This window comes from Cricetulus griseus, chromosome 7, assembly GCF_003668045.3.
Source record: "Cricetulus griseus strain 17A/GY chromosome 7, alternate assembly CriGri-PICRH-1.0, whole genome shotgun sequence".
NCBI lineage: Eukaryota > Metazoa > Chordata > Mammalia > Rodentia > Cricetidae > Cricetulus > Cricetulus griseus.
The window spans coordinates 107,416,571-107,441,333 of NC_048600.1; the positions used below are offsets into that span (position 1 = coordinate 107,416,571).

The 24,763-nt window shown below is 48.8% G+C and overlaps 1 protein-coding gene across 1 annotated transcript; it reads right to left on the bottom strand.

Annotated features, from left to right (window-relative positions):
- Positions 1-434: 434 nt before the first annotated feature.
- Positions 435-19,799, bottom strand: Mycbpap (MYCBP associated protein). Its single transcript, XM_035448145.1, has 19 exons — positions 19,709-19,799; positions 13,281-13,408; positions 12,512-12,671; positions 12,295-12,398; positions 11,479-11,662; positions 11,121-11,236; positions 10,277-10,427; positions 9,244-9,359; positions 9,041-9,156; positions 8,536-8,647; positions 7,308-7,497; positions 6,837-7,024; positions 5,550-5,696; positions 4,752-5,189; positions 4,278-4,399; positions 3,009-3,124; positions 2,410-2,555; positions 2,083-2,253; positions 435-570 (listed from the first exon to the last, which is right to left on the bottom strand). Exons 1-19 carry the CDS (start codon positions 19,797-19,799, stop codon positions 469-471), a joined length of 2,898 nt encoding a protein of 965 aa, XP_035304036.1. The 3' UTR covers positions 435-468.
- Between the last annotated feature and the right edge of the window lie 4,964 nt (positions 19,800-24,763).

A 24,763-nucleotide genomic window follows, 5' to 3' on the forward strand; every position in this document is an offset into this window, starting at 1 on the left:
ACCTGGGATGGGTCTGGGCTCAGCCCCCATTCCTCCAGGGTTTAAAAAGCTTATCGAGTGCCATCCTGAAGGATGGGGAGAGCTCTAGTAGGAGATCCCAGAGAGCCAGATCCTATCAGCTCTGCCTCTCCCACCTAGTCTCTCACTTGGTCATACTATGTGATGCCGCTTGAGTTGGCTCCAGGAAGCATGGCCCTGAAAGTGTGGGCCTGAGGCAGGGACTGCTACAAAGACAAGATAGCGGTCTGCCCTGCCTAGCTGTTCTGGTTGTCATCTGCTCATCGTCTCTCTACATGTGGGTGGCTCTGAGAACCACATGTGGGCAGGTGGGATCAGGAGGACCTAGACCATCAGCTGACACAGTTGAGATCCAGCATCCCCAGAGACACAACACAAATGGAAGGAACCTAAAGATTCTTTATTGACTTTTCCTAACCATTCTCCCAGCAGGCAGCGTGGGCCCAAGAATCAGATGCAAAAACGCAAAGGCTCTTCAGCACTCTCTAGGGGTCTGAGCTCGTCAGCCAGGATCATCATGTCAGTAACCAGGGTATCCAGCAGCCCATAGACCTGGAAGAATGAGACAAACATCAGAGGCCAAGGTTCGCTCTGCAGAAGGCACTTGCTAAAAGAGAAAATATGGAGAGGATGCCAAAGTTATCCAGTGTATTGCTGCATGTAATTGTGTTTCCGATCTGGAGTGGGCCTGGGCTCAGTCCCAAATCTGTGTTGGTTTTCCAGAAGCCAACTCTCCTTCCTGTAAGATCATAGATCTACACACTGAAGCTTCCAAAACTTAGTCTGGGCCCTCTCCTGCAGCTGGACCACACAGCCTAAGAAAACTGACTCTTAGTACCATAAAATCAAAGAAGGGTTTATACCCCAGAGTCCCCAGAGCCCTATAATTACTTTCTAGATCACTATCAACCATCAGAAAAACTCAATGATGTCATAGGCGGCAGCAAACAGAACCTCTGAGTCAAATGAGACCCTGGGGTGGTCCCACAATGAATGGTAATGTAAGCCAAGATTCACAGTGCCTCATCAGCCAAAGACGAAGCATCCCTGTTAAGACACCGACATAGTGAGCATGATTTTGTAGCCCTCCCCCATGCCTCGAAAAACCATAGTAACAAAAGACCGGGATGACCTGGCAGCATCCCTAAGGATCTGTTGGATAAGACCAGACCATGATGAAGCTTTTCAGCACACTTGCTAACCTTTGAATGTACATTGCCCCCTCCAGAGCTCCTGTTAAAATCGGCTTCCCAAGGGAGTGCTGAGAAATCTTGGGACCTTTTCGAGGTCTTTGAGTCAGGAGGGCCCACCCTCACAGAGCAATTAATACCTTCACCACATGAGTTCTAGTGGCTGTCAGAAAACAAGGCTGGTCTCTTTGTACCTTCCACACAAGCCCAGTTGCCCTTCTGCTTTCCGCCATGATTTGAAGCAGCAAGAGTCCCTCCCCAGTGCCCCATTCCTGGGCTTTTCTGGTCTGAAGAGCCGTGAGCCAAAAATCAACTTTTCTTATAAGTCACCTGATCTGTTGTATTTGGGTATAGCAACAGAAAGAGGACCAAGACAATCAGTCCTACATGGTATTCTCTCAGAAGCACACCTGCCAGTGTGGGGAGGTGGGGAGGAGGAAGCAGCCCTAGAAAGGGAAGGGCTTCACCCTTGTCATGTTCCTGGGAGTCTAGGTTTCCAAAGGATAGCTAGAGGCACCCTACGTCCAATCATATCACATTCAATGAGGAATTCTGCATGGCTTCTGGGATCACTCAGAGAAAACCTCAAGGCCTCACAGAGGCCAGCCCAGTCCTTCTTGAGCACTGCATGCTCTGTCTGCAGCTTCTCTTTCTTGCCACTCTGCTGGCACACTCCCTCCTCAGCATCAGCTGCTCCTCTGCCTAAGGCACCCTTCCTTGGCCAATCCTTCATCTCTCTCTCTCTCTCTTTCTCTCTCTTCCTCCCTCCCTCCCTCCCTCTCTCTCAAGCAGGTGCTCCTCTGTGGAGTAAAGGGAATGAAGGATGCAAATGAGAGGAGGGCTGGGAGGCATGGCGGTCCCCTCTTCCCCTCACCTCTGCATGCAACCTGTGGATATATTTCTCCATGACCAGGGGGTCTATGGGCTCATGTGAATGGGCTGTGCCGTCATGGGTAGGATCTTCCGAGGAGAGCCTGTCCCGGCTTGCAGACTTCACCACTTTCTTGTCATCCTTTGACTTCTGTTTCTTGCTGTTCAGGCGGTCCTGCTTGGAGAAATGGAGACACACATAACCTCAACAGCTCCTGAGGGATATCTGATGTTCTCTCCAGCGGCTCTTGTGGAGCCACTGCCCGCCTCTCTCAGCCTCTCCAGAGCTCTACCCAGCCCCATCCAGGGTGCAGACCACACCCACACATACCTCTTTCCCTGGTATCTTGACGCCCTTTTTGTCCTCTTTGTCTCTGATACCCAGCACTTTTTTTTCCTGGGTGCCCCCTTTCCGATCCTCCTTCCCAACTCTACCGACTGGTACCTTCATGTCTGTGACTGGAGGGGACTTATGACCTAAGGGGGAAAGTGGGAGACATACAGAAGGCCCCCCAGGCGGCCTATACCACAGGCTTTTGCCAAGGCACGCTGGGAGATGAGGAAAACTGAGAGAATCCCTGCAGGCTGAGAGCAGAGAGAACGAAGGAAGGAAGGGGAGAGTACTTCCTTGAGCCCTCTATGTGACCTTATGGAATAAGACGGTGTGACAGGGGCGAGAGACAGTTCAGTCCCAGTTCCTCTATATTTAAACTCTCTATGATTCAGCATGCTAAACAAGGGGACTCCACCAATGTAGGATTCAAGTCTCAAATGCTGACAACAGATATAAAGATGGATGAAACCCCCCTCTCCCAAACCATGGGCTCAGCCAAGTACCTACCATAAGGGGATAAACAGCCAAGGTCCTACTACCTTCAGGACAGAGGACTGAGGAAAACTACACATAGGTGAGACCTCACAATGTCTGACCTTGATCGTCTGGAACATCCAAATAAACTGTCTCCTTTTCAGGCAGGCCCAAAAGAGCCCTTAGCCACAGCGACTGGCTTACCAGGCTGTCAATCACATCTCGCCACAGCTGCAAACTAGAGGAAAAGACTCATTGGAGAAAAGCCATCACTCCTCATCTGTCCTTGAACCTTCAGAGGTTCTGATGCCTCCCTTTAAGGACTCCAGTGCCGGGGGGGTTGGGGGGTGAGGCGTGGGGGGGTGGACACTACCCTGAAAATGCCATGTTACCAAGCAACCAACCCTCCCTGATGCTATGCAAGTGTTTACAGTGGAATCTGGCTTCTCTGTGGCGCCAACCAAGAGACAAGGTCTAGGATTAGTCTTAAGAAGTCTGAATGAACTCATTCTTGCTTCGTTGTCTAAATTCCTGCTTGGAGTGATGGCTAGACTTGGTCAGGCTCCACAGAAAGGGCTGAGCCTCGAACAAGATTCCCGGCACAAGGCTCCTGAGACTGTCTTCTGGGCTGATGGGGGGGGGGGGGGGACGTCCTTCTATGTATGTTTATCTTATTGGTTGTTGAATAAAGCACTACTCGGCCAATGAAGCAGAAAGATAGGTGGGACTAGGAGTCGAGGAGGATTCTGGGAAATGTAGTACGGACAGTTGCCACCATGTGATCCCGAGAAGAATGGATACACAGTCAGCATCCTCAATAAGATAAGTCTATAAAATATATAGATTAATAATTATGGTTGATAATTAAGACTGAGCTAGCAAGTAAGAAATCCTAGACATTGACCAGCAGCATTTGTTCCTAATGTAAGTCTCTGTGTATTATTTTGGCCACCCACGTGGCGGACAGAACTCGAGCAGCTGGCAGAAAGATTTATCGTTACACTGGGCCCTGCTAAAACCTATCCACATAAGTCCAAACAGGTGATGGCTGGCTGACAACAGAGAAGTGAAGGCCCCCTCTTTCCTCAAGTGTCCCCTGCTTGCCCCCTAACCCCCATTCTTCTGCTCATTGAGAAGGAACAAGACAAGGGGAAGAGGGAAACAAAAAAAGGTAAACTATTTGTTCTGCTGTGACTGCTCCCCAGAGAAGCAACTGGCAGCTGTGGAGCTGCTGTGGCAAGTTCCAGAATGTGAGATGTTTGCAGCATTTCTAAGGATCCTGAACTCAAGGGAAACATAGCCTTCTGGATTCCAGAACTACCTTCCCAGGCCGCCAGGGCAGGTGCTACCAAGGGAAGGCAATCTGGGGTGGTATCTTGGAGGGTACCTACCATGTCTGGTGCAGGAGGTCAGACTGCAATGGCTTCTGTTCCTGGCACAGATCCACAGCTGCCTTGTTGAGCTGGATAAGGGCATCCTCTCTCTGTGTCTCCTCAGGGAAGGTCATCACTGCCTGGTTAGGGTCACGGACACCATGGGCAACCATTCTGGACCAGAACTCCAAGGGTCCCTGTGTTCTCTAGCAATGGCCCTTGTTACACGGAACAGGGTCCAAAACTAGAAGCTATGGAGTCTACCGAAGAGCCTTCTACGGATGCCTGTGACCTCCCACAAAAACCGGTTCCCAGCTCCTGGTTTTTTTTAAAAAAAGTTCTGACTCAAGACACTACTTTTTCTGGGCCCTCAGGTTTCATCTATATGCTCTTGGGGCAAGGGAAGTTACTGGAGCCTTCCGGACTGCTTCCAGAAATGAGTAACATACTCAGGGACATTCTCCACCAACCCCTTCAGAGTCTTAGGGGCACCTTTCTGAAGTCCTCCAGGCAAAGGTTCCACTTGGGTAGGGGACGGCTTCCCAGCTTCCGGGGGCTCCTGGTAGTCTTCGTGTCAGGACTCTCCTCAACCAGAATCTCCTCCATGATGCTCTTCCTTGGAAAACTCTTGGTACCTATGCCTGTGCCAATCTTCTGATGTGGGAAGAGATCTCGAGCCTCCTTGAGCATGTCCATCTCCTGCCTCAGTTGCAGGGGTGAGGCCTCGGTGACCTGGCCCCTGCTGCCCATCAGGTGACCGGAGCTTCCCAGGGCCTTCTCGACAAACACTAAAGGCACTGGAGCAAGCCGAGCTCGGGAGGTGAGGGTATCCTCCTGACCTGCCCTGGCCTCCTCAGTCATCAGAGGCAGGATGGAGTATTGGTGCCACAGCTGGTGCAGACTTTGTACCACTTGATGCTGGTAATGCAACTGCAGCCAAGATGCAGGAGGACACAGACACAGACACACACACACACACACACACACACACACACACACACACACACACACTGTTGGGCCTTCTAAGAAAGGCGAGGTTTAAATGAAGAATTATATCATGTTCTGGTCTTACTAAGCATCCACCCACTTGTGAACTATTTTGGGTACATTCTAACTTCTCTAGGCCTTCATTTCCTGTATTTACATCCCATAAGGATGTAAATCGCACTCATTATCTCTCAGGATTTCTGTGAGGAGCTAAATTACGTGTGGAAGACGCCCAGCACAGGCTCCAGCATGTGGAAGAGTGTGCTACTACGGTCACCCAGAGTGCACAGGGCCAACCCATACCCGAGGATTCCTGTAGTGGAATAAGTCCTCCTCGGTGAGATAAGCATCCACAGGAGATGGTGCACGCTCTGGAGTTGAGACACCCCTCAGTACCTCCTGCAGCAAGCTCTGTGCGATGACGACAGCCTCGTGGGCATCCAGCTTACTCTGAGGAAAAGAAAGACGGCCCAAGGTGGCAGCCTAGGCTCTCCACTGCCTGTATATCCTCAAGGAGAGAGTCAGAACACTCTAGAGTAGTGTCTGAGTTCCTGCCTGGACGTCTGTCCCTCTGGCTTATACAGACACCTCTTATTTCAAGACTCAAAATTCTCTAGGTCTTGCCAAACATCCATGCTCCCCTCAAAAAGGTAAAAGGCATCCAGCAGAGGCCAGTCCTGGAGGAGAGACACCTCTGCACAGGATTTGGACCCCTCCAATACCCCCATGGGAAGAAGGAGTTGAGACAAAGTATACAGTTTGAGAATGGTAGTGACCTTTCCTCTGGCCTGGCTACAAACTAAGTGTCATAGAAACCCAGCAGAAGGGTGTCTGTCTCTCCATACACAGGACCTAGAGTCATCAAATACAGCAAACTTGGCCTTTATCAAAGTTATAATCTGATTGGCACTGAACAAGCCCCAGCCTAAAGCAGGTAGCTGTGTGCAGGGCACTACGTGAAAGCCCAGCTTTTCACAGGAAATCTACAAAGCATGGCATAATAAAGCCACACTTACTGAACAGGGACATGGCATAATAAAGCCACACTTACTGAACAGGGACATGGCATAATAAAGCCACACTTACAAAGAGCTCCCAGTTTTCACCTTGCACTCTCCAGAGAGGCTGATGATGGAGAAGGGTACTGAGGCTGGTCATCTGAATCATTCTCTCTGGGTTACAAGCCTTATCCATTCAGTCCCACCCCACTGCACAGTGGCAGACAGCAATGGATAAAACACAGCCCAACCCTGAAGTCTCCCATTTCTACCTGGGACTCATAGCCCCGGTGTGAAAGTTCTTACTAGGGACTTCGTATATACTTCTGTGAAGTCTGGATCTCAGGGTTTCAACTTGTCCCCTTCTAACCTGGGGCTACAAGGCAGAGTCACTTGCTGCCCTGCCCTAGCCTGCCCTTCCATCTTTTACATCATAAAGGCCTGAGTAGTATTTCCTAAGCAAGAGTGGTAATTGTCTGTCTGTGTGGTGGGAAAAATCACCTCTCAAGATAGGAAAACCAAGATCCCTAGGGCACCCCTGAATGGTCCCACCTCACATGCTGTCCCCCATGGCTGTGATTCTGTCTCTTACCTCCAGCAACTTCCTCTCATCCATAAAAACGTCCTGGGTCAGTGAGATAGCATGGAGAGTGACCTGAAGGACAGCACCACCCAGGAGGGTAGGATGGGTCCCAAATTCCCAAGATTCCCTGAAGATGCCAGCGTTCAGAGACTTGAAGAAGAAGGTAAAGTGTTTGCTTTCCCCAGGCAGAATCACACCTGAGAGAGACAAGAAGCAGAGGCTGTGAAGAGCCCGCTGAGTCACCAGTCTGCACGGTAGGAAGCACGCTGCAGCCCACTCTGGTCACCAGGTCTGTGCCCCTGAATGGCTACTCCCTCTCTGTATTCTCAGGAGTTCTACTGTTTTCTCAACAGATGTGAATAGATGACCACACAATTCATGAGAGAAACGGGGAGGTCAAGGTGGAAGGAGGGGATGGACTGATTGGGATATGTCACTGAGACAAATGGGGACCTGGTGAGGAGGGCCGCTTTGGGGTACCTTCCCGGTTGTTAAAGTAAAATCGCTGTGTCCTGTTTCTCTTTAAGTCTTGGAAAAAATCCATCTGGGGCCGCCGTCGCCAGTCATACCAAATGGCCACAGTGCCATTATTGGCCACAGTCAGTTCTGAAGATGTTTTGTCTCCTTCGAGGGTCTCAAATGTCAGGCGGACACCAATTCCAATGTTTTTCTATGGAAGGAAGTGGGTACAAGCACTGTCTTGGCTAAAGATCTTGTCCTGGGGTGATCAAGTTGTCCTTGTTTCCTATGGCTTCTCTGGAAGTACAGCGTTCACACTGGTCCTCTTGGCCTGGTTGCCCTGAGTGGTGTCAACCCCTATACTGGAGGTTATCTTCAGTATAAAGAAGAGAAACATTTTACACCCAGTATTTCTTTCTGCTCCTTAGCATCTGAAGACTGTTCTAGAACTGGTATTGGAGAGGTGACTCAGAGGTTAGTTTGCAACCCAAAGACTGGAGATCTCATCTCTAGAAGCCAGGTTGAGTGTGACAGCCTGCCTGTAATCCCAGCACACAGGAGGTGAAGACAGAATCCCCAGAGCAAGCTGGCTGGCCAGACCCACCCAAACATTAGCTTTAAGTTCAGTGAATGCCCCTGCCTCAGTACACAGGTGGAAAGCAAGAGAGGAAGACACTCTTTGTCAGCTTCAGGCCTACACACATATGTTCCCCCAAGCAATGTGCACCTCATCCACATGTGTGCTCACACATATTTGGACATGGACATGTACACAAGCCTGCACACATCACATACATATACATATACATAACTATAATAATAATATTAAAAACTATCCTAAAACCTCCATCTAGCCCTATCTATGTAAAAGAGTTTAGAGCCAAGTAAAAACTAGGTATTATCAGTAATGCACCCCCTGCAGGGTTTCTTTGTGTAGCCCTGGCTGTCCTAGAACTAGCTCTGTAGACCAGGCTGGCTTCTAACTGACAGAGATCGGCCTGCCTCTGCCTTTTGATTGTTGGAATGTAAGGCATGAACCATCACGTCAGCCTTTTTAGCCTTGTGACCTCGTTTTTGCTTAAGTTAGTGCTCCTGTGTCCATTTTTGGGCATGTGGAATGTGCAATCAGATAAAAGCACATATCACAAACTGTCTGGACTCCTTGTGACTGTCACGGTCACCTTGGGGCCTGGCCCATCAGGGAGGGAGGTCCTTCCCGCAAGTGCATGAGGCTGAAAAGGCAGTTTACCTTGTCATCTGGGTTACTGCCTCTGATCCAGCAAGCTGGCTTCCCACAGAACAGCAGTGAAGGGCCGAGAATAGGCATGGGGGCCGTGTCAGAGAGGTTGGTCAATGAGTCTCTGTAAAGAAAACTGATTATTTTCCTAGAGGCTGAGCACTAACATCACTTGGAACCGTGGCCACAGTTGTCAGGAATTCTAGAGATTGGATCAGCCTTGCTGGGTCTCTTCAAGTCTCCAGGGCCACTCCCTGTGCGTAGCTGTGGAAGGCTCTGCGGGTAGGGACATTTAAGTAGCACAGTAATATATGGGCAAATTGTGGGGAAGGAAAAGACGGTGGCAGACAGCTGGCAGACATGCTGGAATGTGTTAGAGGAGAGGGAGGCAGCTACTGGCAAGGCCTGGATGAAGCCACTCTGATTTTGACTTCAGAAAGGGAAGCCTGCCCTCCAACACTGGTGGATGTCAGGGCAACCATGCTCTCCAGCCTCTCTCTCCTGGGCTCAGACTCACAGGAACACCATGTCTTCAGAGGAGCTCTTCGGACTCTTTTCAAGTGGTGAATACTCTTCTACTGAGACAGATGAGAAGGGTTTCCCACTGCCCACCACCTCCAGGGCGTCTATGTCCTAAGAGGGGTAGAGAGAAGGAGTGTGAGCTGACTGGCAGGTTATCGTCTGAAGCACCTTAGGATAGGGTATGAAGGCATTAGCAACCTCCTGGCTGAAATCCAGTTCTGCCATGATGCTCTGTAGCTCCTTGCGCCGGTAGATCAGAAACAGACTCCGGTCCCAGGTGTGGCGGTACCAAGCATCATTTTGCGTTGGTAACCCTGGAGTGGAGATGGAGGACCTTCAGCACAGGCTGCCATCATGCCTGCTTCCCACCCTTTGCTCCAGGGTCCTGAGAACACCCATCCCAACAGCGCTCCTGAGGAGGATTGGGGAATGACGACAGCTTCTGCCCGGCAGCTCTACTCAGTTCTCTGGCCCTCTACCTCCTTAGCAACCCTATAAAGGAATCCCACAAAATAAGCTGTCAGAGAGCCAAATCTTTGGATTGCAATAACAGCAGCAACTACCTTCTGGTGAGTCTTAGCAAGGAGCCAGAAACCCTTAATGCATATAATATCTCTTTTAATCTACCCCCCTCCAACGCCTATGATAGAAAATAAGGACAATGGAAGCCAAATACTTCATAGAAATTCAGAAAGCTAGTACAGCTGGGGTGTAAATCTGTGCAGGCTGGTGGGCTCTAAAGAATGACTACCCCATGGAAAGTATAATACAAACCACAAATGCAAGCCATGTGTGTCACTTCAAATTTTCTAGATGCATGTTGAAAAGGTAAATCTCACCAACTCTAAGTGAGATTCATTTTATTTAAGACAGTTTATCTAACTCCATGTATGAAGACTACTATTGCAAATGATATAGAAATGACTACTAAAATATTGTTTTTCAAACTGGCCCACACCAACAGCTTATCTCTATGTAGACTTGTCACATTCCAGGGACTCAGCAGCTGCATGGGGCTGGTGAAAGCTCTATGCCAAGGATCCTAACTTCCCTGCCTCCCTTACCGCTTCTGCCAATTTCACTGAGGTAGGAACTGGAACCCAGGTTGAGTCTGGGACTTGCTCAAAGCAAGTGAACCAGGACTGGGGCCAGAGTCATGCTGCCCACACCATACTGCCCTGCCTCCCGCACCAGACACAGGAAGTTAACGGGTCCAGGCACTGCTTCTCACCAGTCTCCACTTGGATGGAGTGGGGCTTCCTGATATGTGTGATGGGTTCCACCAGGCCACGCTGAGTTTTTGTTTTGGTCATGAGAAGGCCTGTCATCTCATCTCCCAGGTACTCAAGTGGACTCCAGAACCAATTGGCTGCTTTAAAACCCTGACAAGGAAGGACAGAGTAGTGAGGTCACCTCTGTACCTCACCCAGAGGCTGGTGGGGCATCCACTGGGACCCAATGGCAGAAGAGTGGGCATTTAACCACTTTCTTGTTTTCAAAATGCCAGAAAGATGGGGTGAACTGGTCCAAGACATTCACTGATGTGTCAAAACACAGCACAGTGGTTTGACCTTGGTTAGACAAAAAAGTAGGAGGAGGAGGAAGAGGAGAAGAGAGAGAGAAGGAAAGAAAAAAAGAAAAAGAAAGGAAAGAAAGGAAAGAAAGAAAGAAGGAAAGAAAGAAAGAAGGAAAGAAAGAAAGAAGGAAAGAAAGAAAGAGAAAGAGAGAGAAAATATGATAAACTGACTCTTATGATTAACTGACCACCAGGGACCACCACAGGTTAAATTATTAAAGTGAGCAGCCCGGAAACATGAAATAATACAATAAAGATCCTAAGGGCTTAACAATGCTTGGTAATGGACAGGCTGTTTTCTCCTCAACCGTGTAACTAGAGACAGTTGGCACCACTCCCCATGTGCATTTGTGCATTTTCTCTCTCTCTCTCTCTCTCTCTCTCTCTCTCTCTCTCTCTCTCTCTCTCTCTCCCTCCCTCCTCCTCCTCCTCCTCCTCCTCCTCCTCCTCCTCCTCCTCTCCCTCTCTCCCTCTCTGTACTTGGGAATAGTGTCCTCACTTTTCCGTCATGCTGAGTTGGAAGTGCACGGTCAATGAGTTGCCGCTCCTCCTGGATCTTTCTGTAGCTCTCCCCAGTGTGCATCAGCAGCTCACTCACTGGCTTCTTGAGATGCTCTAGAGAGGGAGAAGGAAGAATGTGACCAAAACAGAACACACAGGCTCAGGCACCATGAGTCAGGTGGTTCACTCTCAGGCTCACTTCAGGACCCACTGAGGCCTGAGAACCAGAGGGTCTCAGTGGTAGCAGCACAAATGCTAGTCAGTGCAAGTCCAGGCTGTGGAGGGGTGGGGGAGAGGACACAGAAGAGCCTCCGTGCCAGATGGAGGCCTGGCAGGTCCCTGTCAGCTGGGCTCACCACTGAGGACTTCCTGTTGCTTCTTCCACAAGGCAACATGCCGTCTCCAGTTCTTCAGGAAGTTGTGCTGGAGAGGTGGGGCCCATGGAGGTCTCTTCACTTCCTTTGGGGACTTTGGCTTCGACTCTTCTTTAGCTGAGATGAGGGTCATCAGACAGGGTTGGATGTGTATCAGCTTCGCTAGCTGGAATGTACAAGTAGGGGAGGAAGTTTGACCTGGGCCTAGGTCCCAGCTTCTGTCCTGCTCTAAGAATCCCTCCTCTTCAGGACCATAGCTTGGCAAGGGACAGAAAACAAACCAGGGGACCTGGGGAATGATGACAGTCCCCTCTGCCCAGAAGGGTCAGTGTCCTTTAGGTTAGCTCTTCTTCATAACTTATGGTTTCCTCCAGTTCCAGTACCCAACCCAAATAGAAGTGAAGGATCCGAGGCAGAGGAGTGCTCTGTGACAGGGAGGTAGCACAGGGATCAGTGAGGGACATCTCCCTCCAGCAATCCAGTCTCCAGAGATGGGAAATGAGCTGGGCCCAGGGTTCTGCTGTCTTGTGGGGTTCAATCTACCCAGACCCAGGGTTCCAAGGCCAGCTCTGAATTCCTTCTAATAAATCCCCACTTTGTTGAAGGCGGCTGAAACAGGCAACTGACTTCTGTGACTTGCAACTACTTCCCAAAGGGTCACTTATCATCTAGGCCCAGAGACTGACCTATCTCCTACACCCATACACCCCCATCTCCACACACACACCCCTTTGACTCTGCAGGGGAGCAAATGGCTTCAGCTATTTCTTTCGGCCACATAGCTCTGGACGAACAAACCTGAGTATTCCCTCGAGCCACTGCAATCCTTTTAAAGTCCTGGAGACTCCCCAAGATCTGGTGAGGCAGGATCTGGTCACTGCTTAAAAAGCTGTCGCTGGGACCTGGGGAGGGAGGAGGAGTGGAGAGACAGAAGCTGTGAACTACTCAGCTGTTTGATGGAGAGTAGGCTTTCTTTCAAGACCCACCCAAGAAAGCAAGGCCTAGAGACCCATACCAGAGTAGTCGAGGGGTTTTGTGGTGGCATCAGGGTGAGCAGGATGTGCTACCAAGTGGTAGACCTTCCTGCTGGAATCCTTCGGTTTGAGTTTACGGATGATAAATTTCTGTGTCTCAACAGGCTTTTCTCCTGTTTCTGTAAACCGAGGAATGTGTTGCTAAAAAGAAACAAAGATGAAGAAAATGCCGCTTGGGAAGAGAAGGAGGGACACGCGTGCCACGCACGCGCGCGCGCGCGCACACACACACACACACACACACACACACACACACACACACACACACACAGTTCATGGTATGATTCCTGAGGATTAACTTCCCCAGCTCCAACCATACGTCCTTTCCTGGAAACACCTGTGTCACAGAACTGAAATTTAGGAGCAATCTGGAGGGGAAACATAGCACCTGGCATGTCCAGACAGATTAAGTAAGCGTGACTGACAGGTAAGGGGTAAAGGTGTAGTTCAACAGCCTTGTGCTTGTTTCTAACCACACTGCTTAAACATGCTTGCCCATCTGCAGAATGGGCATGACAGTGCTTGTCCCACGGTACCTTACTATTTTGTGGATCTACCAGAATCTCAAAATTTGAAAACCTAACTTCCTGTGTGTTCCTTCAGATGCTAAAGTAAAATAATTTGCATTTGATGGATTTTCTTTTTCCCCATGGAATTGGTGACTCCTTGGGATTAGGAAGCCAATGGAGGGATGGATAGACCATGAGAGTGGCTGGGTGTTCTAAGGGATCCCTTGACCTTCAACCTTACCTTCTTCAAGTCATCCTTCTTAATGGCCAAGGCAAGAATGTCATCTCCTTGTAAGACATTGCTGACAGGTTCAGGCTCTTCCTGAATGGGGGGTGTGGGCTGTTCAGGTGCCTTTGCCCGCTTCTTTTCTGTAGAGAAGCAGAGAAGTGTGTTTTAAGAGTTCTCTGCATAGATTCATACACAAATAAATGATAGACTGAGAGCTCAGGATGTAGCTCAATGGTAGAGTGCTTGCCTAGCAATCATGTGCAAGTTAGTGAGGCCCTGGGTTCAATTCCTCACATCACAAGTTCAAGGCTGGCCTTGAACTCATAGAGATCCACCTGCTTCTAAGTGCTAGACTTAAACATGGGCACCACTGTACCTGGCCCTTTTTAATTTTACTTCTGGTTTTTTGAGACAGGGTTTCTCTGTGTAGCCCTGGCTATCCTGGACTCACTCTGTGGACCAGGTTAGTCTCAAACTCAGAAATGCTAGTGCCTCTGCCCCTCACCCCCCAAGTACTAGAATTAAAGGCATGTGACACCACTGTCCTGCTAATGTTGATTTTTTTTTTTTAGATAAGATTTCATGTCGCCCAGGATGGCCTCAGATTCACTATGTAGCTCAGGATAACCTCAGTGATCCTCCTAACTCCATCTCTCAGGCAATGAGGCTACAGGTGTATGCCACCACCTGCAGAGGCTTGGCATTAGGCTTCTTTTTCTTTCTTGAGACAGGGTCTCACTATGTCATCCTGGCTGGCCTAAAACTTGCTGTATAGACTAGGATGGCCTTGAACTCACAGAAATCCGCCTGCCTCTGCCACCATGCCAGTTTTAACCATCGTCATAAGACCAGCTATCTGGCACTTGTTATTCTTGCAGAGGACCCAAGTTTCAATGACTAATAACTGCATGCCAGCTCAAAACCATTTGTAAGCTCTTGGGAGGCAGAGGCGGGCAGATCTCTGTGAGTTTGAGGCCAGCCTGGTCTACAAAGTGAGTTCCAGAACAGCCAGGACTCTTATACAGAGAAACCCATCTAGAAAACAAAATTTTTTGTAACACCAATCCCAGGGGATCTGATGCCCTCTTCTGAACCTTGTGTGCACCAGGCATGCATGCATGTGGTACACATATATGCATTAAGCAAAAACATTCATCTGTATAAAATAAATAAATCTTTTAAAATGAAAGAAACCTTTAATCTTGCACTTGGGAGGCAGAGGCAGGAGGATTTCTGTGTTTCAGGTCAGTATGGTTTATACAGTGAGATCAAGCCAACCAGAATTGCGTGGTGAGGTCCTGGGAAGACAGAGTTTCAGTTTGGGGGTGAAAACAGCTACAAAAGACAAAATGGTCAGGCAGACTGAGTGACTGAGCATGGGACACTAGCCTCCCCCCCCACCCCCCAGGGGTGGTTGGGGAATCTTCAATAAAGAGGTGGTATTCCTACTGAGAGTAAAGGAGAAAGAGAAGTCCCACAACAAAACAAACATTCCAGAAGGAACAGTGTGAAGAGGCCTAGAGGCCAGAGAGGAGGGAGAACCCTCTGGAACTCAAAGCATGCCCTGTAAAATCACTGGAGTGGAGTGAGATGGGGTGGGGTGTTGTGGGGGGGGCGCAGAAAGGCAGGAGGAAGTAGCAGTAATGTCACCGAGAGCTCAGTGATCCATACGAGGGATTTCCCCCTACCCTGACGACAGAGGCAGGCAGGGCCAGGGACAGCCTAGGGGTCCGAGATTGAGGACAGGATTATTTAAGGGTCTACTGCAGCCAGAGATGCTAGATGCCCGTGGCCCATGCAACTGCAGTAAAGTATAGAGATCAGAGTTTATGTCACTTAAGTGACATCCAGAGGCCCTCTGACCAGGACAAGTCTGTCTGCATTCAAAGAGGTGGCCTAAACTTTTCTTTCAGATGTACACTTTGCTTCTCTGGTTGGTAATTTCACCCCCATCCCCCACCCCGCTTAGAAGGGTTTGATGTAAACATCTATACAAAACAATCAAAGGAGAACCTAAACTCAGCCATCAGGGGGTTTAGAACAACACTTGGGTTTTATCTAGTGCTCTAATCTATAAAAGACTGTACCACTCCAACATCAAGGCAGAGGCTTTGGTTTACACAAACTGTGGGGTTTGTGTGTGTGTGTGTGTGTGTGTGTGTGTGTGTGTGTGTGTGTGTGTGTGTGTGTGTGTTTAAAGGAAATGTCCACATTGCAAGTGGTTTAAAAAAAAATCATTCCAAACATAACTCTCAGTCCATCTCCTCCACAGGGGAAGCAGCTCAGGGTATCTTTGCACGCGCGCGCGCACACACACACACACACACACACACACACACACACACACACACAGATACATGCAGAATTGAGCAGTCTGACCCCATTTCCCTCTGCTCTTCCTCCACCACACCTGGAGATGCAGCCTTGGGTTTTGATTTAGGTTTTTTTTTTTTTTTTGGTTTTTTTCAGACAGTGTTTCTCTGTGTAACTCCCAGCTGCCCTAGAACTTGCTTTGTAGACCAGGCCATCTTCAAACTGAGACCCACCTACCTCTGTCTCTGAGTGCTGGGAGAGTGCTGGGATTAAAGTCATGCACATCACTAGGGCCCTGAGCAAAGCTTTCTTTCTGAGACAGGATCTTCCTATTGAAGCCCAGGCTGGCCTGGAATTTGCTATCTTCCTGCCTCAGCCACCTGAGCACTGAGATTACTGGTCCCCATCTAGATGGGCCTGGGTTCCGATTTTTAATTCTCTCCCCTTCTATAAAAACATCAAAGCAGGTGGCAACCCACGAGGAACTGTGGCCATTTGAAGATCCACTGTTAGAAACATCTCCATATTATTTATGTTTTCCAGGACATGTGTTTCTTCTTCTACCCATCACCTTGGCTGGTCTACATCTTCCCTAGGGACTAAACAGCTCCAGATGCGCTTTTCACTGATGGATATAGAATTACTGGTAGGTAGATATAAGCACGGATCTTCAACACCGATGAAGATTCCTGGAGCCGAAGCTCCCACCACACTCAGTGAGCAACACAGACCCTGACTGATTGAGACTGAAGCAGCTCTTGAAAGCCCTCATCTGAAGTTTGAACTATATCGAGTGCATTACAATAAATGCTTCCACACTGCACAGGTGGGGGATGGGTCGTGCTCTGATTAACTGACATACGCATTTCAAAGTGAAGCCCATTTTAGAGACTATCCACCAAGTGTCTTTTTTTGTTGTTTTCTTTTCTTTTCAGACAGGATCTCCTTCTATCCCAGGCTGACTTGGAACTCACTGTCTAGCCCAGGCAATTGCCACACTCAAGGCAATTCTCCTGCCTCTGCTTTCTCAGTGATGGTTTTACAGGTGTGCACTAATGTGCCTAGATCACCAAGAACCACCTATGTGTTGCAAAGGACAGAGAAGATAGTATATGACGTTGCAATGTGGTCCCTCTTGAAGGAAACATAACCACACAGTGATTTTTTTTTCCCCCGAGACAGTTTCTTTATGTCACAGCTCGTGCTGTCTTGGAACTCACTCTGTAGACTTGGCTGGCCTTGAACTCACAGAGGTCCACCTGCCTCTGCCTCCCTAGTGCTGGGCCACCACCGCCCTGAGCACACAATGATCTTAATGTGAATGTCTTTGTAAAAATTAAGCTAATAGGTCTCATTAGCCATTCAAAGAACAACTATGCCCGTCACAGAGTTGAAGACTCTAAAAAAGGTTCAAGGAATAGCTGCAGGGACAGCTATTCAGCCTGGGGGAGCCAGAAGGGGACAAATGCTTTGCAGAGGTGGACCTGCAGATGTTGGTATTACAGGTAAGGCCACAGTGTGAGCAAGGCTGAATGTGGCAGGTGTGTGGCATGATGACATGGGGAACTTGCTGGGGAGTCAGGGCTGCTGATCTGGATGAGGGGAAACAGCATGGCGGCTTTGGAACCTTAGCCCCAAACAGAAGAGCAACAGTAACAAAAGTGTTCCGTGAATATTCTCTGCCATGCACATAACTTTGTGTGTATGTGTGATCTTTGTAATGGATATTAAATGAAATCCAGATCAAGGATCTGACCCCTGGTACAGGAGAGTAGAGAGCTGACAATGGCATTTCTGAATGGCCCATCCAATGTCAGTGAGACAGACAGGCAGGAAGGACCAGTCCTCAGGCTAGGGGCAGTTCTGGGTGTCCTGGAGGACCACACAGGGTAGAGGTGTGTTACTACTGAACTTGAGGTTCATGTGCATTGTTCTGGAAACCCAAGCTGAGTGGGGCTGTTGTCCAGCCACAGAGCTGGCATTCTCTGTCCTAACAAGGGTCAGGCATAAGCCTCTTTGAATGGGGCAGTTGGGCGATACCTTAGTTGGAGCTAAGGCTATGGCTAAGAGGATGAAGAAGAGGAGACCCATAGAGAGGTAGAAGATGGGATCTGATTTTTTGTTTTTCTACTTCTTACACAAACGTCATTCTTCCTCAATGTTGCTGAAAGTCTTAGGGAAACTGACTTCAAGGTTGAGCTGGGGAAAACAAGCCAGGAACTGTTCCTCCCAGAGCAGAGCTGTCATTGTAGTACAAGGGGCAGCTGGTGCTACGTGTAGCTTAGCAACAAGGCCAAGGAGAGCCACAGGACTCTGAAGGCAGTTCAGGTTTCTAAACAGGTTCCCAGTTGTGTTTGCTTGCCTTTATGCTCACGAATCAGAGACCTCAGAGACACACAGCACAAGACTACAAGATCGTACTTGTGGCCTGGACATATGACCCAGGGGAGGCAGGCGTACTACACTGGAGGCTTCTAAGCAAGTTCAAGAGAAAGGGACCTTGCATGTTAAACACTCTTGTGTTTTTTCCCCCTTCCTCACTGTGGTGCATGTTCTTAACTCAGAGGCTATTTAACAAATCGAATCCTTCCCTTATTAAAAACAAAACAAATACACAGTGAAAAAAACTCCTTCCTTGAGCTGTTTACAGCAGAAAGTTCAAATCTGATTAAGATCACTCTGAAAGTAGGTGAGCACGAGGCAGTGGCTAGGAGAGCCCTTGGCTGCCCTTGGGAAAGGGAACCAATTATTTTTTTCTCTCTCTCCTTCTCAACTATTAAAAGTATGTCATGAAACAGCACCAGCTTTTTATACTATGAAGAAACATAAAAGAAAGCCAAATTCAAAAAAAAAAGAAAAGAAAAGAAAAAAGAAAGAAAGAAGAAATAAAAAGAAAAGAAAACCCCACTAGGGTCTTTTTAATTCTCTGGGCCTCCCAGGGGACTCTCTCAACTCTTGGCCTGCCCCTCTCTTCACAGTGTGCTGCACCAGGCCTAGGAGGCTAGGTCCCCTCAGGGCCTGCAAGGGCACACAACCAGACTCTCTTGACTTTGCATGGGAAGCACTTTCATGGTCTGGCCCCTGCCCACCTGCACAGAGCCTTCTGGTTTCTGTGTTCATTGATCCATGAATTCATACTGCTCTCCAAACCCAGAAAGCAAAACCTTCCTTTTTCCATTTGTCTTTTTCTTTAATGTGCCATACAAGCCATCTACTTCAGAAAGCCCTTCCCTCTAAGTCTACCAACCAAGGCCTAATTCAGAAGCTCTGAGGGTCCTTAATTGCCATGGGCATCTATATTTGCATTTATAAGTCTTTTGGTATGCCTCTGGGTCTTCAGTGTGTCTCTGGAGGGTTAGAGGCACACAATATTGATACATCTGTGCCTACTAGTGTCCTTACATGACAGACCTCAGGAAATAAAAACAGGGCAAGGGATAGCTCAGTACCAGAGAGTTGTTTAGCATACACATGGCCCTGGGTTCCATCCCAAGCAGGACATTTTTTTTTTTTTTTTTTTTTTTTTTTTTAGGCAGCGGGTTGCAAATGGAAACTTTCATGATACTAGTCCATATTAGACTGAACATCTTTCATGAGGCCAGAAAGGCCAAAGAAATAAACGGCACTCTGAAACCGATAAAGTTAAGGGTTTTGTTGTTGTCGTTTTTCACTCGTGGATTTTTCACCAGCATGACTCTTAGGTGACCCCTGCCTCAATTCCCAAGAACCTCATCAGGTGCTCCCTGGTTCTTGGGCATCTCACCCAATTCAGGAACCCTGTTCCCTGCACCACCCTAAGATATAATTTGAGTTGGAAGCCTGTCCCCCTATCACTGACCCCTGAAGCCCCTCTGTTAGTCCCGCACTTGCCATGTCACCACCACTGAAGCCCAGGGCACTATGTCTCCCTCCTTCGGCCTGTGTCCTGTTCCCCATGGTCTCAGTGACCCTCCCTCAAATCTGTAGGATCCTAACCCCTGCCCAAGCATCCCTGTCGGGTTTTCCTGAGCACCCAAGGCCTCCAAGCGCCAACCTTTGATGCTGTCTGCGGCCTCCAAGAATTTGCTGGTTGGAATTTTAAGACGGGATTCCTTCTTGAGGGCCTTCATGGTGCCGCCCCAGGTTACCAGCGTGGCCCTGCGCGTCCGGCCCCAAAGATGACTGCGCTGCGAGGCACCCCCTGCGACCCCGCCCGCCAGCGGCCGCCGCGGCGACCATAGCAACCAGCGCCTCGCGCGGGGGGCACGCACCCACCGATCATCTTAGGCGGGGACTGCTTGTCATTAGCTTTCTTCATCAAGATGCGCCCGCGCGCGCCGCAAGCAGCTCCTCAGGCTTGCTCCCAGACCCCGAGAATGCCCGGGTCAGACCCTTGACGTCACAGGAGGCGCTAGAGAGCTCCGAGTCGTCATCAGCTGGTCTGGGTAGGACAGAGGGTAGCTGCAATAGCTGGCTGAGAAAGAGTGGCTGAAATGGGGACTTTACACTGCTACCATGTGCGATCCCCTACCCAGACTGCCCCCAAATGCTCCTCTCCTGCCCTGGACCACCATTTACTGGCCGGCCTTCAGGCTTCCCTGAACCGCCCCCTCCTCCAGCTCACACCCAGCTGACCTGCCCCAGGTGTCTGTCATCTGCCCTGCCCAATCAGCAGCCACTGGGACATCACTTCCTAGGCCAGACTAACTTTTCCCACACTTGGTGTCTTTGCATACAGATTTGCCGTTGGTTCCTCACTGAAGATGTCCTTTCCTGTTATCTCAAGTTTCCTTTCTTTTCTTTTCTTCCTTCTTTTTTTTTCTTTCTATTTTTGGTTTTTCGAGACTGGGTTTCTCTATGTAGCTCTGGCTGTCCTGGAACTTGCTTTGTAGACCAGGCTGGCCTTGAACTCACAAGCATCCTCCTGCTTCTGCCTCCCAAATGCTGGGGTTAAAGTCGAATGCCCCCACTGCCTGGCTTTCAAAAATTTTTAAGTGTATCTGCTTTAACTTTTTTTTTTTTTTTTTTTAACCCAGAGCTCTAAAGCATTCTGAAATCATCTGGCTTGTTTCTGAGGTGGGGCCCCCTCTCCTGGGCCCAACTACTAACTCCTCTAGATCTTGCTCCCCAAGACTGACACATGCTCCAAGGGCAGCCCTCCTGCTGGGACACAGGTACCAGCTCCCCTTTACCCCCACAGGGTCACATAGGGGGCCCTGAGGACACACCAGGTAGATGCTCTGTTACCTGGGCCCTCGAGAGCAGGCTGTAGGATGCAGACAAGAGTGAAAGATTTATGGCAGTGAAGTGTGGAACCCATGGTGAGATTTGCTTCCTCTGTGGGGATTGTGGGGTCCACAAATGAAAGCAGGAGTAACACAGAATGAAAGAGCTTCCAGCAGCAAAATGGCAGGCTCAGCTTCAGTGACCACTATGACAACCTACCTAAGGAAGCCCATGGTTTTTTGTTTGTTTGTTTGTTTGTTTTTGTTTTTCGAGACAGGGTTTCTCTGTGGCTTTGGAGGCTGTCCTGGAACTAGCTCTTGTAGACCAGGCTGGTCTCGAACTCACAGAGATCTGCCTGCTTCTGTCTCCTGAATGCTGGGATTAAAGGTGTGTGCCATCACTGCCTGGCTTAAAGTTATATTTTATTCTTTTGAGATAGGGTCACACTATGTTGCCTAGGCTTCCCTGGAACTCACTACATAGCCTAGGATGGCCTCAAACTCAATATTTTGTTGCCTCCTTCTTACCAGTGTTATTCCAGACATGCACCATCAATCCTGCTTAAGTTTTATTTGTAATTGACAATCGAAAAAACAAATATATATAGACTTTAAAAAATATGAACGTTGCATATCTAACAAAGTCTAGGTCAAGGTCCACACAGCATGTTGTCTGGATAAAAAAAATGTCCCTCTGAGGCAGTCATGTAAGTACCCTCTTTCCAAGCGAACAGCAAGCTGTTTTTGTGGGGAGGCAGGGGTTGAGACGGGGTCTCTGTGTAGCCTTGGCTGTCCTGGAACTCACACGGCTTTTTCTTAAATGGAGACAGGACCATTCACTCCCAGAGTTACTTCATATGGGGAAGGTGAGAAATGCCTCCTCTTGCACTCTAGATGCTCGGGGAGTCCTCTGAGAGAAAGACAAACATTCTTGTAGCTCCAATCCTCACCCAGCTTCCGGAAGGCCTTTAAAGTCTGTGGAGTTACACAGCTTGTGGGTAACCTGACTGGGAGGCTCCAGAGGGATCAAAGAGCAAAGGAAGGCAGAGTGCATGTCAGGCAAGTGGGCAGGTGGCTGGGCTCTGCCACCAGCCCAGGTGACCTTCCATGGGTCTCCCTCCCTCTGTACTTCATGAAAGTGTTGGATCAGACCATAGCTTCTTAACCTTTTGAGAATCTGATCACAGTTAAAAATCTTCTCCTTGAAAACATGCATTTGATTTTCTTTAATGTGACCAAACAGGGGTGACATGAAATTGACCATTTTAACCTGCACAGTTTGGTGGTATTTATTGCAGTCATTGCACTGGGTAACCACCATCACATCTGGTTCTACAATATGTTCACTCTCCAAAGGAAACCCTGTATTCATCAAACACACACCCACCACACATTTCCTCTCTTCCAGACTCTAGCAACCACAGACTACTTTCTGCCTAATGGTTTGCTTATTCTGGAGGTTGTGTGTAAATGTAATCACTGCTCTCCGCTGTTTTGTCTAGCAGGTAGTTCCTTCCTTTTCATGGCTGACAGTGTTCCATTGACTAACCGTTCATCTGCACATTTTTTTTGAGATTAAACAGTTAAATTTATTAGGTTTATTCTGAACTCACTTTGTGAATTATCTTTTCTTATTTTTTCTTATTCTGTCACACAATATATCCTGACCATAGCTTCTACTCCTCTCAGTTCCCTTACCACTTGCCCTTCTCCCCAGATCCACTCCCACCCTGTCTTTCCCAGAAAAGAGCAGGTTTCCCAGGGACATCAACTCAACATGGCACAATAAGATACAATAGTACCAGGCACAAACTCACATCAAGGCTGGACAAAACAACCTAATAGGAGGAAAAGGGCCCCCAAATCAGGCAGATTAGTCAGAGACACCTCCACTGCCACTGGTTGTTGGCTTGGTGTTTTTGTGGGACTTTTAACTTATATGCAGAGAACCACTTGGGCTCCAAGATTGCCACTGCAGTCTCTGTGAGCCCCCATGAGCTCTGTTCAGCTGATTCTGTGGCCATGCTCTCTGATGTCCTTGACACCTCTGGCTCCCACAATTCCTCTGCCTCCTCTTCTTCGGGGTTCCCTGAGATCCAAGGGGAGGGACCCGATGGAGACCTCCAACTGGGCTCTCCCTCCTCCTAATGTTTGTCTGTGGGTCTCTGCACCTGCTCTCATCAGCTGCTTGAGGAAGCCTCTCTGATGATGACTGGAATAGACCCTGATCGATGAGTATAGCAGAACATCATTAAGAATCATTTCATTGATTGGTTTTGATTAGCCATTCATCTGCACATTGATTTTTATTTTTTTAAATCACATTTCTTTTCTCCTCCTTCCCCACCTCCTCTTCTTCCTTCTTCTTCTTCTTCTTCTTCTTCTTCTTCTTCTTCTTCTTCTTCTTCTTTTTTCTTTTTTTGAGACAGGGTTTCTCTGTGTAGCTTTGGCTGTCTTGGAACTCACTCTTCCCAGTTCCCTTATTTCTTGTGTGTATGATGTGTATGAACATATGTGCCACAACACATGTGTGGAAATCAGGAGTCAGTTTTCTCCTTCCACTGTGTGGGACTTAGGGCTCGAACTCAGGTCATCAGGATTTATGGCAATTGCCTTTATCCCTCCGAACAGCTCACAGACCCTACATTTAATTTTGCACATGACTCCGCATTCAACCACAGGGATTCCCCGAAGCTCATTCATGTACTTTTGGGTGGGGGTAGGATAAGGTTCGTGTACCTTAGAGCTAGATCTGGGTTTCCTAAAACCAACTGTAACCAGACAGTGGTGGCACACGCCTTTGATCCCAGCACTTGGGAGGCAGAGGCAATCGGATCTCTGAGTTTGAGGCCCTTCTGGTCTACAGAGTGAATTTCAGGACAGCCAGGGCTGTCACACAGAGAAATCCTGTCTCGAAAAACCAAACCAAACAAACAAACAAACAAACAAAACAGAAAACCAGATTGTACATGCTGGGAAGAGGGCCAGACATGATAAAGTGTATCCTGAGAACCGCAGAAGGAGAGAGCAGCTGAGCTTTAGAGGACTCAGTTTGAGGTGAGCTAAGTAGGCAAGGGTGCAGCAGACAGGACAGGTGGGTGACAGGCACTCCGGACAATGACACAACAGAAGGAGGAAGTGAGGAAGTGTCAGCTAAAGGCACGGCACAGCAGCATCCTTTAGCCAGTGAGGCTCCTTCAGCCTCCTCCCAGGTGGCAACCCTGAGCAATTTCCTCCTGGCCAGGGAGGGGGCCTGGTGACTGGGTTCACAGATGATGTAAATAAAGGCTTGCTTCATGTCCCTGTTTATTTCCACCTGGCCAAGTGCAAAGCATTTTGTCAGCCACTCTTTCCAGAGGTTAAGCAGCCTCCCTGGATAGAGAGCCACCCAATAGCATCATTGATTTCCCAGGGACAGTCACCTCCCAAAGCCTGAGGTGAGCCAGGGTAGCCTGACTTCAAGCCTTGCCCAGATGGCTCGCCCTCTGGCTGCCCATTGCTGTCTCTACAGACACTTGCTCCACTCCCTGACTGTCCCCATGCCTCCCTACATCTGGCCACCCACACGCAGAGCTCACTTGTCCTCCACAGCTGGCCTCACATCTGGTTGCCACCCTCGTTAAAGTTGACATCAGGCCACCGCCTCCTTACTCTACCCTTGCTTAGCTGACACTCAGTGGGAACCTTACTAGTCTCAGCCTTGAAGACAGCTGGACACTGTTCCAAAGAGAACTTACTCTGGCCTCAGAGATGACACACTGACCTCTGGCTACTCCCAGATTCAAACTTCTTTCTCCCCACATCCTTTTTTTCCCCCCTATTCCCTTAGACAAGGTTTTGCTATGTAACTCCAGGCTGATTCTGAACTTGCCTTGTAGTCCAGGCTGGCCTCAAACCACAGGTGACTCTGGTTTAGCTTCCTCAGGACTGGGATTACAGATGAGTGCCACGGTGCCAGGATTCTTCTTCCATTCTTGA

Excerpts from the sequence above, each read along its gene's own strand:
- Mycbpap (XM_035448145.1), bottom strand. The coding sequence starts at position 19,799 with ATGGTCGCCGCGGCGGCCGCTGGCGGGCGGGGTCGCAGGGGGTGCCTC. Across the intron at positions 7,498-8,535 it reads GCAGTAACCCAGATGACAAG|AAAAACATTGGAATTGGTGT; the intron begins GTAAACTGCCTT and ends TTCCTTCCATAG. Across the intron at positions 571-2,082 it reads TCCACAGGTTGCATGCAGAG|GTCTATGGGCTGCTGGATAC; the intron begins GTGAGGGGAAGA and ends TCATTCTTCCAG.